This window comes from Chiloscyllium punctatum, chromosome 23 (genome assembly GCF_047496795.1).
Source record: "Chiloscyllium punctatum isolate Juve2018m chromosome 23, sChiPun1.3, whole genome shotgun sequence".
NCBI lineage: Eukaryota > Metazoa > Chordata > Chondrichthyes > Orectolobiformes > Hemiscylliidae > Chiloscyllium > Chiloscyllium punctatum.
In genome coordinates, this window is record NC_092761.1 from 84519325 (window position 1) to 84533596 (window position 14272).

The window sequence follows — 14272 nt, forward strand, 5'->3', positions numbered from 1 at the left end:
TGGGCCGGGTGCTTGCAGGTGGGACTAGATTGGGTTGGGATATCTGGTCGGCATGGACGGGTTGGACTGAAGGGTCTGTTTCTGTGTTGTACATCTCTATGATTCTGTGACTCTAAGTGTAATTGAACAATCACTGCCACTTCTCATAAACATCAGAAACTGCAGGAATGTTCTAGAGGTTCGGAACAGGGCCGCTACCCATTTTAAATAAAAACCTCTCTTCACTCTGCTCCCATTTCTGATTTACCTGACACTTAATATAACTTTGGTGGTTAAATGTCATGATCCTCAGACTTTCAGTTTCACTTCTCGATTAGATAGAATGAGGACATTTTTATACCCATTGATTCCTATTGTGGTTAAAAAAAACAGCAAGCATCTTCAAACAACCCTGGTGTGGTTCCTGAATGATGAATGCTGCAGTATTGGGACTGACTTTTATGCTTCAAAGTAAGCATTGAGGTTGATTGTTTATAGGTCTAGACATCCAGGGTGCAACTAGATCTCAGGTGTCAAATTGGTGATCTCAGAGTCCTGTTGTGAATGACATTATCCAAGAGGCCTGATTGATTTGACTTGCACCTTGCTTCAGCAATCTGTAGACCCCCAACTTATGATCTTAGCCCAATTGCCTTTCTGCATCCCTAGGATTTCAGTCAAATGGAGGATTTGTTCAATTCTTCTATGTTCAGCTAAATGAAATCCCTCCTCTATGTTTTTTTCCACCTGGCCTTGGGTTGGGTCATGGGAAACTCTTTGGGTCGTGAAGCAGTCAGTTGAAATTGGTTATGGGCCTGTGTATAGACAATGATGGTGCAAATGATTTGAAGCCATGTATGAGTAACTTCGGACAATGTTGTCAGCTCCATTTGTTTCCATGCCAGTAGCAAATTTAGGCGGTTGGTTCTGGAAGCAAAGCTGCGCACTACCTCACTTAGAAGCTTGCCAGATTTACAAATCAATTGTCGGGAGGATCCGGTTTTAAAAGTGAGCCTGTGCAGTATTCTGACTCAGTGCAGCTGACAGCGTTTGCATTGGAATCACCACCATCTGTGTAAAGCCTACTTGCCAGGAGCCATAAACTTTACAATTCCCTCCATAATCCTCTGCATCTTTGTCCCCCCTCCACTGACGCTCTTTAGAAACCAAGGCTAAGCTTTGCTCATTTGTCCTAATATCTCCAAACTTGTCTCAGTGTCACATTGTGCCTGGTAATGCTCCATGGAACATACCATCAAAAAGTAGGTGAAGGCCACTCAGCCCCTCAACCACCACTCTAGATCATGGCTGATCTGATTACAACCTCAAATCCACATTCATGCCGACCCATAAGTCCATAAGACATTGGAAAAGCAGTAGACCATTCAGACCATCAAGTCCATTCTGCTATTCATTGAGATCATGGCTGATCTGATAACCCTTAACCCCACTTTCCTGCCTTTCCCTATAACCCTTGATTCTCTTACTGATTAAAAATATGTCTACCACAACCTTGAATATCATTATCCTGATAACTGCTCACCTCATGGCTTAATAAGAATCCAAGTACCCTGCCAGAAAAATATTCAGAGACTCGGTTTCCACCATTTTGAGGAAGAGAGTTCCAAAGACTTGCACTCATCTCAGAGAAATAAATATCATCTCCTCTGTGCCTTAAATGGGTGACCTCTGATTTGTAAACAGTGAGGCTAGTTCTAAATTCTTCCATGAGAGGAAGCATTCTGTCTACGTCCCTCCTTAGGGTGGACTCCTCCTGATCTTCTGCCCCTCCAAACTTTCTTCACAAATGCACACAACCTTTCCTCTATGAGATGAACAACAATGGCCGGGTATTGTATTGGCGTTATTCTGATTTTTGCAATTATACACTGTTATCAAAACAATCAAAAAGCTCAAGAGTATATAAACACCAGTAGGTGTGTCCTTTAACATTCAGAACACGATGAGAGATCCTATTTGAGTTAAATAATGGCTTTCTCTTTCTGTATCAGCTGAACATTCTCGTGGACACCGGTAGCAGTAACTTTGCTGTTGGTGCTGCAGCCCATCCATTCCTGAAGAGATACTATCGCCGTAATCTGTGAGTATAACCTCTTCACTTGCACACAAATGAATTTCTGCAGTGCTCACAGAATAGCTTGTCCCTCTTCCATATGCTGCACCAATAACCTGGTTAAAACCATATTTTTATTTGCCAGGGGATTGGGAGGAAGAACGCACAAAGATTTGAATTAGGAACAGAAGTAGGCCGTTGGTCCCTTGAACTTGATCAGTGAAATTGTGGCTGACCTTTTGGTATTCGGAATTCCACGTTCCTGTCAACCTCCATTCATCTTTGATTCCTTTGCCTAACAAGAAGCGTTCCCTGTAAACTCACAACCACTTGGAGTTTCTTGTATACCAGTTGACATGACGACACATTGACTTCTGGTTTCAGAAGCTGCTGTCGTGAACGTGAGATGCCATGATGAACAAAGCTAACCAGAACCTCTCTACCTCCAGATTAAACATATTCAATGATGTCATCTTCTGAGGCAGAGCTCCAAAGTCACCCGACTCTCTCCTCATTCATCTCAGTGCTGTATGAAAGGGTGAACCCTAATTGGTAATGGGTGGACCACCCCCCCCCCCGGAGTTCTGAAGGAGATAGCTGAGGAGATTGTAGAGGTGTTTGTGGTGATCTTTCAGGAATCATTGAAGAGGTTAATATTTAAGAAGAGAAGAAGGTAAAAAGCAGGAAACCATCAGCCGGTTTGCCTAAGCTGGGTCGTTAGTGAAATTTTAGAGTCCGCTATTAAGGATGAAATTGTGGAGTACTTGGAAGTGCCTGGTAAAATAAGGCTCAGTCAGCAAAGCTTTGTCAAGGGGAGGTCATGCCTGACAAGTCTGTTAGATTTTTTTGAGGAAGTAACAAGCAAGTTAGACAAGAGAGAGCCCATGGGCATGATCGATTTGGATTTCCAGAAGGCATTTGAGAAGATGCTGAACTGGAGGCTGCTAAATAAGGCAAGAGCCCATGGTGTTAGGAACAAGGTACTGGCATAGATAGCGAATTGGCTGAATGGCAGGAGGCAAAAAGTAGAGATAAAGGGATCTTTTTCAGGATGGCAGACATTGACTAATGGAGTTCTGCCATTATTCATGCAGCACTCCCTCACTACTGTCCTTAAGGGTCAGCCCAGACAATTATAGCACATTTGCATTTATAATCATCTTTGGTAAACTTCAACCAGTTGACTTCTGGCATCAGAACAAGTGGAATCAGTGTTGAGATCACAACTGTTCACATTATACATTAATGATCTTAATGATGGAACTGAGGGCATTGTTGCTAAGTTTGCAGATGACACAGACATAAGTTGAGGAAGCGAGGAGGCTGCAGAAGGACCTGGACAGGTTAGGAAAATGGGCAAAAATGTGGCAAATGGAATACAGTGCTGAGCAATGTGAGGTAATGTACTTTTTGTAGGAAGAATAGAGGTGTAGACTATTTACTAAATTTGGAAAGGTTTTAGAAATCTAAAGCACAAAGAGACTTGGAAGCCCTCGTTCAGGATTCTCTTAAGACTAACATACAGGTTCATTTGGAAGTTAGGAAGGCAAATGCAATGTTAGTAATCATTTCAAGATGACTGGAATACAATAGCAGTGATTTACTGCTGAGTCTTTATAAGGGTTTGGAATATTGTGAGCCTGGGCCCCATATCTAAGGAAGGATGTGCGGGCAGTGAAGTATATTTGAAATATAGTTATCGCTGTAATGAAGAACAGCCAGCAGGAATCTCCTCCACACAGCAAAGTCTCTTGAACGACAATGTGACAATGATTAGATAATATAGTTCAGTCATGTTTGAGAAGGTTAAGTTTTGACCAGGACATCCGAGAATACTTACATGCAGTTCCTCGGACAGAATCTATTCCGTATACGTGAGAAGGCAGATAGGATGTCAGCTTAACGTCTTGTCCAAACACAGCGCTATCAACAAGTATAGCAGCTATATTGAGTGTCAACCTATATCTCTGAGAATAACTCACTAAATGAACCATGTGCTTCTGCTCAAGTAGGGCTACACTTACTGCCTGAAAGTAATCTGTCAGTCAATGCTGAGAAGACTAATTTCTTCATCATTTGAGGATTCCACTTGTTCTGATGCCAGAAGTCAACTGGTTGAAGTTTACCAAAGATGATTATAAATGCAAATGTGCTATAATTGTCTGGGCTGACCCTTAAGGACAGTAGTGAGGGAGTGCTGCATGAATAAAGCTGCCAACTTTCATCGGCATCTCCAAATCATAACTTTCAGTAAGACTGTAAATGGATAATCCTGCCTGCTTGGGCTGATGGATGTAAATGATACTGCATGATGTAAGGATGAGAAGGGAATTCACCAAATGTTCTGGCCAACATTTCTCCACTAACCAAAGCAGCTAAAAACAGTTTGACTGGTTAAACACCTGTTTGTAAAGCCTTGCAGGGTGCAAATTGAACAAAGTAGCATCTGCGAATGTAGCCAAGCACATTCAAGGTAATTGGTTGGAAAGGAAACATTAAGGAAACATATGAATGCAAGTTCTTTCTTTCTAATTGTCTTAGAGTTGTGTATGTTGAATTCACCTCTTCAGAGACAGTTATTTGCATGAGGAATCAGAGAAATGATAGTTTACATTAAACCATCATTGTACAGTGTTCACTTGATTCTATAAAGGTACTAAACAAATCAGAAGTTTCAAATTCACAACTTTGTTTTCAAATCTCTCCACGGTCTCAACTGACTCTGTGATCGTCTCCAACCCTAGAAATGTCTGCCTTTCTTGAATTCTTCCGCATCTCCAATTGCAGTCAATCCATCGTTGGTGATTGTGCCTTCAGCTACCAAGCCCCTCAGCTTTGCAATTCCCTCCCTAAACATTTTTGCCTCTCTGTTTCTCTTCTCTCCTCTTAAGATGCTCCTTGAAACCTCTTACCAAGCTTTATGGTCTCATGTCCTTACAACTCCTTATGTGAGTCAGTGTCATACTTTGTACTGGAACCCTCTAATAAAGTGCATTTCATTTGTCAAAGGTTCTTTATAAATGCAAGCGGTTGTTGCTATTGTTAATTGGCAAACTCATTGATTGCTCCTCATCGCAGTGAATTGATTCCTGCTTAAAAAGGTGAATTTGTTAATGAAGCATGCAGGGTTAGGTTGGACTGTGGTGTCAGAGTCAAGAGTGTAGTGCTGAAAAAGCACAGCAGGTTAGGCAGTTTCCAAGGAGCAGGAGAGTCGATGTTTCATTGATTCTCCCGTTCCTTGGATGCTGCCTGAGCTGCTGCGCTTTTCCAGCGCCACACTCTCAGCTCTGATCTCCAACATCTGCAGTCCTCACTTTCTCCTCCTGGATTGTGGTGTCACCCCTGCTAAAAAGCTCAATGGAGATCTCAAATTCCCACCAAGCCCCCCTCTCTGTTGGATAAGGACAGGTTATTCAGGTAAGATACAAATAGCACCTGATACTCATTGTTCTTCAGCCAAGAAAAAAACATTTTCAGGACAGGAGGAAGGCATTTGGAAATGGGCAGAGTAAGGGTGGTCCTTTTAAAACACTGTTAATCATTCGTCATGAATGTGCGAGAGTTGGTCACAGCAGGAGTGAACTTGCAGACCCAGACGGTATAGTGAGAGGTTCGGACAAACAGTTTGCTCTCAGCTTCTGCTCAGAGGCCATCCTGTTTTTTGTGGCAGCTACAAAGTGGAATATTTAAACTCAGGAGAAAGTGTTGTCACTTATTCAGATATCATGCCCTCACATTGACGCAGCTTGGAAATTGATGGCATCTGAACACAGCTGGTCAGAAGTTGCTCCAGGAATGTTTCAGCGAAGGTCTTCAGCAACATCAGCCTAGTTTGCACATCTGGAAAAAGAGATTTGTCATCCTTTCTGCCTTGTTCCTGTCAAATGTCTAATCACATCTCACTATTAGCTGGTCTCTTGTGGCATTGCTTGTAGAAGCTTGCAGAACCTATCAATATTTGTTCGATATCTGTTGAATCGCATCATTCAGTCATCAGCATTTCTTAGCCACTGCTGCCACTACAACTTTAAGTATGTCCAACCCAGAGGACCTTGTCACATTTATATGCATTCCCCCTGATTTAACCCTCATGAAATGTGACTGGTTTGGAAATTGAATTGAAGGTTTGAGGTAGAGCTGGTTCAATTTTAATAATTGCAAGGAGGCTACAGTAATGCAGTGGTACAGTCATGCATTCTATAGCATGAAGAAATGTTACACATCATGGACATGCATATTATGACATGAAGGTTAAAATCAACTAGGCAAAAGTGGGAACTGCAGATGCTGGAGATTAGAGTCAAGATTAGTGTAGTGCTGGAAAAGCACAGCAGGTCAGGCAGCATCCGAGGAGCAGGTGAATCAATGCTTCTGGCAAATGATGAAGGGCTTTTGCCCGAAACGTCGATTTTCCTGCTCCTCGGATTCTTTGTGACCTGCTGTGCTTTTCCAGCACCACTCTAATCTTGACTATTATGACATGATGCATATTCTTCTTCATGTTCCACAAACATAATACAAATAGACATTATTCTAAACCTACATAAATGTACATTCTATGGCACAACTGATAAACATTCACACAGATGCATCTTAATAGTATAGATTTTATTTCTCAGCAACAAATTAGTTCAGTTGAACACTAAAACAGTCACATTACTTTTAAAAGCAAGTCATCCAGTTTGTTTCTTGCTAATGAACCTCTTGTGAGCCCCTGCCAATTAATAGTGCAAGCTGTGAAAAAAATTAGATTTTGGTAATTAAGCAGCAGGTTATTAAAGCCAACATAGTTCAGCCTAGATATTGGCTTTTGTTACGTCAGAAATGAACACCATATTTGCTATATAAGAATTAAAATTACTGTTCACAAACAAAGCAATAATTAGTCTGCACGGTACGGGTTGGAAGGTCTCAGGTTGATTCCTAGGCTGTGCTGTGATGGTGTAGTGGATATTCTGTATTTTATAAGCCTTCAGAGTATTGAGGATCCTGCTCCTGATGACTTGACTCTGTTGCCTGTTAAAAAAATGCACTTTTGTTGGCCTCTGAATTTTTTTTTTCCTTTGCTAGACGAGGGCATCACTGGCCAGGTAGCACTTATTGTTCGTCCCTAATTACCCAGAAGGCAGTTGAGTCAACCACATCACTGTGGGTCTGGAGTCACACGTAGGCCAGACCAGGTAAGCGTGGCAGTTTCCTTCCCTAAAGGACATTAGCGAACTGGTTGGGTTTTTCCCCTAACAATGGTCATTATCAGACTCTTAATTCCAGATATTTATTGGATTCAAATTTCACCATCTGCATGGCAGGATTTTTAACCCAGGTCCCCAGAACATTATCTAGGTGTCTCGGTTAACAGTCCAGTGACAATACCAGTAGACCATCACCTTCCATGTTGATGGTAACTGAAGAATCTTAATTGTGATGCCCAATTTTGTATACAAACCCTAACTGCCCAGTTTTACCAAGAACTGCGGCTCTTCTGGCTTGCACGGAATCCTATCTTGGTAAGAGGCAATTATTTGGGGAAAGGGAAGAAAAAAACATTACAAGACAGTGAAGACTTCCATCTGATCAGCTCTTGATTTGAATCAACAACAAGTCAGGCAAGGGTAGAAATATTCTTGGGTTCCATGCTCCCAAATCTGATGACAATTTGTTATCTTAAAACAATCATTACCTGATCATGCCGCAACCACATCATATCTTGGTGTGCATCATACCTTTGTGGTTGTGCTTGAGGACTTGAATTAAATTAAAAGGAAATGCTTGACAAAGTGCGATGCTTTTCGAGGTCAGAGTGAAACTTGCTACGCATGAACAGGGATGGTATCTGACTGAGCATAACAAATCCAGTTTCCAGGTGGAGATAGAATGATGGATGGGAGTGTAATAGAGTTGCAGTGTTTGTTCCAATGTTGGTCAAAGTTCTTTGAAACCCAGAGGGAAGTTACTGGCTGTGTCTCCTAATCCCAGACAAAATGCTAGCAACAAATTAACTGTAATTATTTGCAATTGCAAGCAGTTTATAATTTGGAAAGCTTCATAGAACCCATATGAAAACAGTCCTGAAACTAGATTTAGAAATTAAACACAGTGCTTATGACATCTTACAACACAATGAATAGAGCCAAATACCAGAGAAGATTTTTATATTTACACAATCAGATCATCATATTGCTAAATTATATGTTTGAAGAAAATATTCAGCTGTCTCAGGCTGTGTGTGTCAGTAATGTGGCCTCCGCAAGGTAAAAGAAGATATAATAACCTACTACAGATTTTGACATGTTGTATTACTTGGAAGTAAAATGATTGTAGCTAAATTATAAATATTAAAGAGTTATTACTGGATTAAAGAGGCAGTGCAACCACTTCCGTTTACTCCAAAAAACCTGGAGTAAGGTTACCGTGTTAGATAACACAACCTTAAAGGTGTCATTAGGTAATTAACATAATCAAAAAGACACACCGTGAGGTAGTGAATTACATAATTCAGTGATAACATTAACTACACTTTCATTACAGTAGCAACTCCACTTTAAATGTAGAACTAGACAGAAGCCACCAAGGTTACGTGAACAAAGGCTCTTGTATGATAATGTAATCTAACTTGTTCTCTTTGATCAGACTCATTAATAAAAGTCATTTACAGTGCACCTTTCATGACCTTAGTACATGCCATGTTCTTTTACACTCAACGCAGCTTTTTTTTTGATGCAGGGAGCAAGGGGCGCACTTTGCACACAGCGGCATTGTGGGGTGGCCTGGTTTTCTGCACTTAGGCAGAGACACAGTTAACATTCTAGGGACTTGGGTTCAAATCCCGCCATGGCAGATGGTGGAATGTGAATTCAGTAAAGTCTGGAATTAAGAGTCTCATGGTGACCACGAATCGATTGTCAGGAAAGGCAAATCTGGTTCACTCATGTCCCCTATGGAAAGAAACTGTGGTATCAATGTCCTTACAGCCTATCTGATGTAACTCTGAAGATGGACGAGGGAGATCCAGTAGATGTAGTGTTCCTGGACTTTCAGAAAGCTTTAGATAAAGTCCCACATAGGAGGTTAGTGAGCAAAATTAGGGCGCATGGTATTGGGGGCAAAGTACTAACTTGGATTGAAAGTTGGTTGGCTGACAGGAAGCAAAGAGTAGTGATAAACGGCTCCATTTCGGAATGGCAGGTGGTGACCAGTGGGGTACCGCAGGGATCAGTGCTGGGACCGCAGCTTTTTACATATATATTAATGATATAGAAGATGCTATTTGTAATAACATTAGCAAATTTGCTGATGATACTAAGCTGGGTGGCGGGGTGAAATGTGAGGAGGATGTTAGGAGATTACAAGGTGACCTGGACAAGTTAGGTGAGTGGTCAGATGCATGGCAGATGCAGTTTAATGTGGATAAATGTATGGTTATCCACTTTGGTGGCAAGAACAGAAAGGCAGATTACTACCTAAATGGAATCAATTTAGGTAAAGTGGCAGTACAGAGAGATCTGGGTGTTCTTGTACACCAGGCAAAGAAGGTAAGCATGCAGGTACTGCAGGTAGTGAAGAAGGCTAATATCATGCTGGCCTTCATGACAAGAGGGATTGAGTATAGAAGCAAAGAAGTTCTTCTGCAGCTATAGAAGGCCCTGGTGAGACCGCACCTGGAGTATTGTGTGCAGTTCTGGTCTCCAAATTTGAGGAAAGACATTCTGGCTATTGAGGGAGTGCAGCGTAGGTTCACGAGGTCAATTCCTGGAATGGCGGGACTACCTTACGCTGAAAGACTGGAGCGACTGGGCTTGTATACCCTTGAGTTTAGAAGACTGAGAGCGGATCTGATTGAGGCACATAAGATTATTAAAGGATTGGACACTCTGGAGGCAGGAAACATGTTTCCGCTGATGGGGGAGTGCCGAACCAGAGGACACAGCTTAAAAATACGGGCAGAGATGAGGAGAAACTTCTTCACCCAGAGAGTGGTGGCTGTGTGGAATGCTCTGCCTCAGAGGGCAGTGGAGACTCAGTCTCTGGATTCATTTAAGAAAGAGTTGGATAGAGCTCTCAAGGATAGTGGAATCAAGGGCTATGGAGATAAGGTAGGAACAGGATACTGATTGAGGATGATCAGCCATGATCATATTGAATGGTAGTGTGGGCTCGAAGGGCAGAATGGCCTACTCCTGCACCTATTATCTACTTCACTAACAACCTTCCAGTAGGAAGTCTGCTATCTTTACTGGGTCTGGCCTGTGACTCCAAACCCACAGCAATCTAGTTGACTCCTAACTGCTTGCTGGGCAATTAGAGATGGGTAATAAATGCTAACCTGGCCAGCAATGCCCTCACCCCATGAATGAATATAAAGAAGAGCCACAATCTACAAAATTATAATGATTGGGTAATCTGTACCAGTGATGTGGGTTGAGGGCTAAATATTGGTCAGAACACTGGGGAGGTCCTACTCTTCTTCAAAATAGGATCTTTTACATCCAGCCGAGAGGGAAAATAGAATGGTATCTGGCTCTGCTGTGATTCCTCTCATAGTCTAAGAGTCAATGGTCGTCACAGTCTAGACTGAAAATTAGCCACTTACAAGAAGGCCCTGAGGAACTGAGAGCAATTTTCATTTGATTCACTGGTTAGAAAACGTACAGGATTTGTGAGTGTGTGGGCCCGGAGGCTTGCAATGGCAATTATGCCACAAAGTTGCCTCCATTGACTTCAATAGGAACTAAGATTGGGTGAGGTATAAAACAAGCGCTGCAGGTCAGGTTAAAATTGTTCCCTATATTTCTTCAACAAGAGGAGGACAAGAGAGCCAGCCATTTAGAAAATTGCAAGTTGAAAGTTAGGCACTTGAAGGATTTTCTTCAAGAAATAATGAACACTTCTCTCTGAGGAACAGTACAAGCTGCAGCGTAGAACAAAATACTCATTACACTTTAAGTTAATCACGTGAATTAATGAGCTTGACCTGCTAATTCACTTAGGAAAACAGTCAGTAGGACCTAAGGCAGCATTTCTGTAAGTGTAGGCTCAGGGGACAACTCAATCTGAGATACTGTGATTCAAGATAAGAAACTATGTAAAGATGATAAATATCGTGTTTTCTCTCCTTATTTTGGGAATTGCCTGACAAATATTTCTTTGTAAGCTAGCTGTGATCACTCGCCAATTTCTGAAAGAAATAGGGTGGAAGATTGGATTATCTGTTCTTCCTTTCAGTAGGTTCCCAACCAGTTTTTTTCAACAACTTTCCAAACAATTTCTTTTGTCCAATTTTTGCCTTTACCTGATTGAGGTGCCTCATAAAACAGAATAACTCCACAATCTTTTTTTCAACTGGAGTGCAATAGTTTGAGAGGTGACCTTATAGATGTTTATAAAATCATGAGGGGTATAGATAAGGTGAATGGCAGATGTCTTTTCCTTAGGGTAGGGATTTCAAGACAAGGAGGCATATTTTTAAGGTGAGAGGAGAAAGATTTAAAAAAGACATGAGGGGCAATTTTTTATAAACAGAGGGTGGCTTGTGTGTGGAATGAACTGCTGGAGGAAGTGGTGGATGCAGGTACAGTTACAACATTTAAAAGGCATTTGGATAAGTTCATGAATAAGAAATGTTTGGAGGGATATGGGCCAAGCGCAGGCAGATGGAACTAGATTAGGTTGGGATTATGATCGGCATGGACTGGTTGGACTGAAGGGTCTGTTTCTGTGCTGTATGACTCCATGACTCTGCTCATTGCTGTCATTTTTATTGTGTCAGTCTAGACAAGAGATACATGAAAAAGAAAGATTTAGAGGAAAGTGAGTCAGATGCAGCCAAGTAGGACCAGTTTGAGAAACCTGGTCAGCATGGATGAGTTGGTCTAAAGGGTCTGTTTCTCTGCTGTATGACTCTATGAGGCCTGGATTTACACAGTCGGTACACTTTTCAGCTCCACAAGTCCAACGTGGAAGAAAGATCCCCAGAAATTGAGAATTTCATTCTGGGGTGGCCTGGTTGTCCGGGAATCAGTGGAGAGCCCGTAATGATTGCAAAGGCTGCTGGGTAGAGAGGTGGACTCCGCAGAAGGCCTGTTTTGGCACTCTGGAGCTGAGGCCAAAACTTTTTTAAAAAGCATAAAATGTCCCTCCAGCCATTACCCTTCACATCCCCACACCCCCCCCCCCACCACAAATGCCCAAAATGTATCAATCCATAAACCTCATACCCTCAAATATATACCATTGCCCCTCATAATCCCTGTGCCAACCTATACCCTCTCATCCTCACCCTGTGACCCCACAACCTCTCGATGGCAACATATGACTCACTAACTCCATTTTTATGTCAACCTAAGCCTCTGTTCCCACCCCCAAGGCCCTTTATAGCCCATGTGCCACATCATGCTAACTCACTTGCCACCCTTTCCTGATAAACCTGCCATGCCAACTCAATCAGTGTCCATGATTGGCAGAGATAAAATAACCTGAGATAAAATATTATGCAATTCTAAGTGTCTGTTGCAGACTTCATAATTAAAAAAAAAACTTTCATTCATAAAAGTCTGCATTTGCATCCCTTCACTCAAAAATTGGAGGTGTAGTGGACAGCGAAGAGGGTTACCTTATATTACAATAGTATCCTGACCAGATGGGCCAAAGGGCTGAGAAGTGGCAGATGAAGTTTAATTCAGATAATGCGAGGTGCTGCATTTTGGGAAAGCAAATCTTAGCAGGACTTATACACTTAATGGTAAGGTCCTAGGGAGTGTTGCTGAACAAGGAGACCTTAGAGTGCAGATTCAGAGTTCCTTGAAAGTAGAGTCGCAGGTAGATAGGATAGTGAAGAAGGCGTTTGGTATGCTTTGATTTATTGGTCAGAGTATTGAGTACAGGAGTACAGGAGTTGGGAGGTCATGTTGTGGCTGTGCAGGACATTGGTTAGGCCACTGTTGGAATATTGCGTGCAATTCTGAGCTATTTCCTATCAGAAAGATGTTGTGAAACTTGAAAGGGTTCAGAAAAGATTTATAAGGATGTTGCCAGGGTTGGAGGACTTGAGCTACAGGGAGAGGCTGAACAGACTGTGGCTGTTGTCCCTGGAGCGTCGGAAGCTGAGGGGTGACCTTATGGAGATTTACAAAATTATGAGGGGCATGGATAGGGTAAATTGACAAAGTCTTTTCCCTGGGGTCAGGGAGTCCGGAACTAGATGGCATAGGTTTCGGGTGAGAGGGGAAATATATAAAAGAGACCCATGGGGCAACTTTTTCACACAGAGGGTGGTACGTGTATGGAATGAGCTACCAGAGGAAGTGGTGGAGGCGGTACAATTGCAACATTTAAGAGGCATTTGGATGGGTATATGAATAGGAAGGGTTTGGAGGAAAATGGGCCGGGTGCTGACAGGTGAGTCAAGATTGGGTTGGGATATCTGGTTGGCATGGACGGGTTGGACCAAAGGGTCTGTTTCCATGCTGTACATCTCTATGACTCTATAAAAAAAATTAACTTGAGTCCCTTATAAAATACACATTGGGATTCATAGTCCCACTTCAACAAGTCTATAACTACTTGAAACTGTCAAACATACTGTGAAATGGGAGGCACCCTACAAAGATAATGGACAATTATGAAATCAGTCCTGTTGCATCAATCCAATCTAATCTCAACTGCCAACGTAAAATAAGATTAGATTCCCTACAGCATGGAAACAGGCCCTTCGGCCCAACAGGTGCACACCAGCCTACCGAAAAGTAACCCACCAGACTCATTTCCCTACATTTACCCCTGACTAGTGCACCTAACACTATGGGCAATTTAGCATGGCCAATTCACCTGACCTGCACATCTTTTGGAATGTGGAAGGAAATCTATGCACACATGAGGAAAATGTACAAACTCCACACAGACAGTCACCTGAGGCTGGAATCAAACCCAGGTCCCTGATGCTGTGAGGTAGCAGCGCTAACCACTGAGCCACTATACTGCCCTTGAAACATTTAAAACATTTTGTTTTAAACTCTGCAGGGATCTTTAGAGATTTAAAGGGCAGGAGTTTCAAATAACTTACAGCTTGAAAGTTCCCTTTGACAGTTCCTTTTGAGACTTTTACACTTGCTTTTGACAGATCGTTTGACATTCTTGACAGTTCTGATGAACTTGACAGTTACTAGGTTTCGACACTGTTTAAAACACGCATTCATGTCAACTTCTAATAATCTTTAATGGTTC

At 42.1% G+C, this 14272-nt stretch overlaps 1 protein-coding gene across 1 annotated transcript in view; it reads left to right on the plus strand.

The window, feature by feature from the left end:
- The window catches only part of bace1 (beta-secretase 1), a 133666-nt gene that overhangs the window by 20520 nt on the left and 98874 nt on the right, over positions 1 to 14272 (plus strand). The window contains exon 2 of the mRNA XM_072593338.1: positions 1992 to 2080. Coding sequence (XP_072449439.1) covers positions 1992 to 2080 — 89 coding nt within the window. The remainder of the gene's footprint in view (positions 1 to 1991; positions 2081 to 14272) is intronic.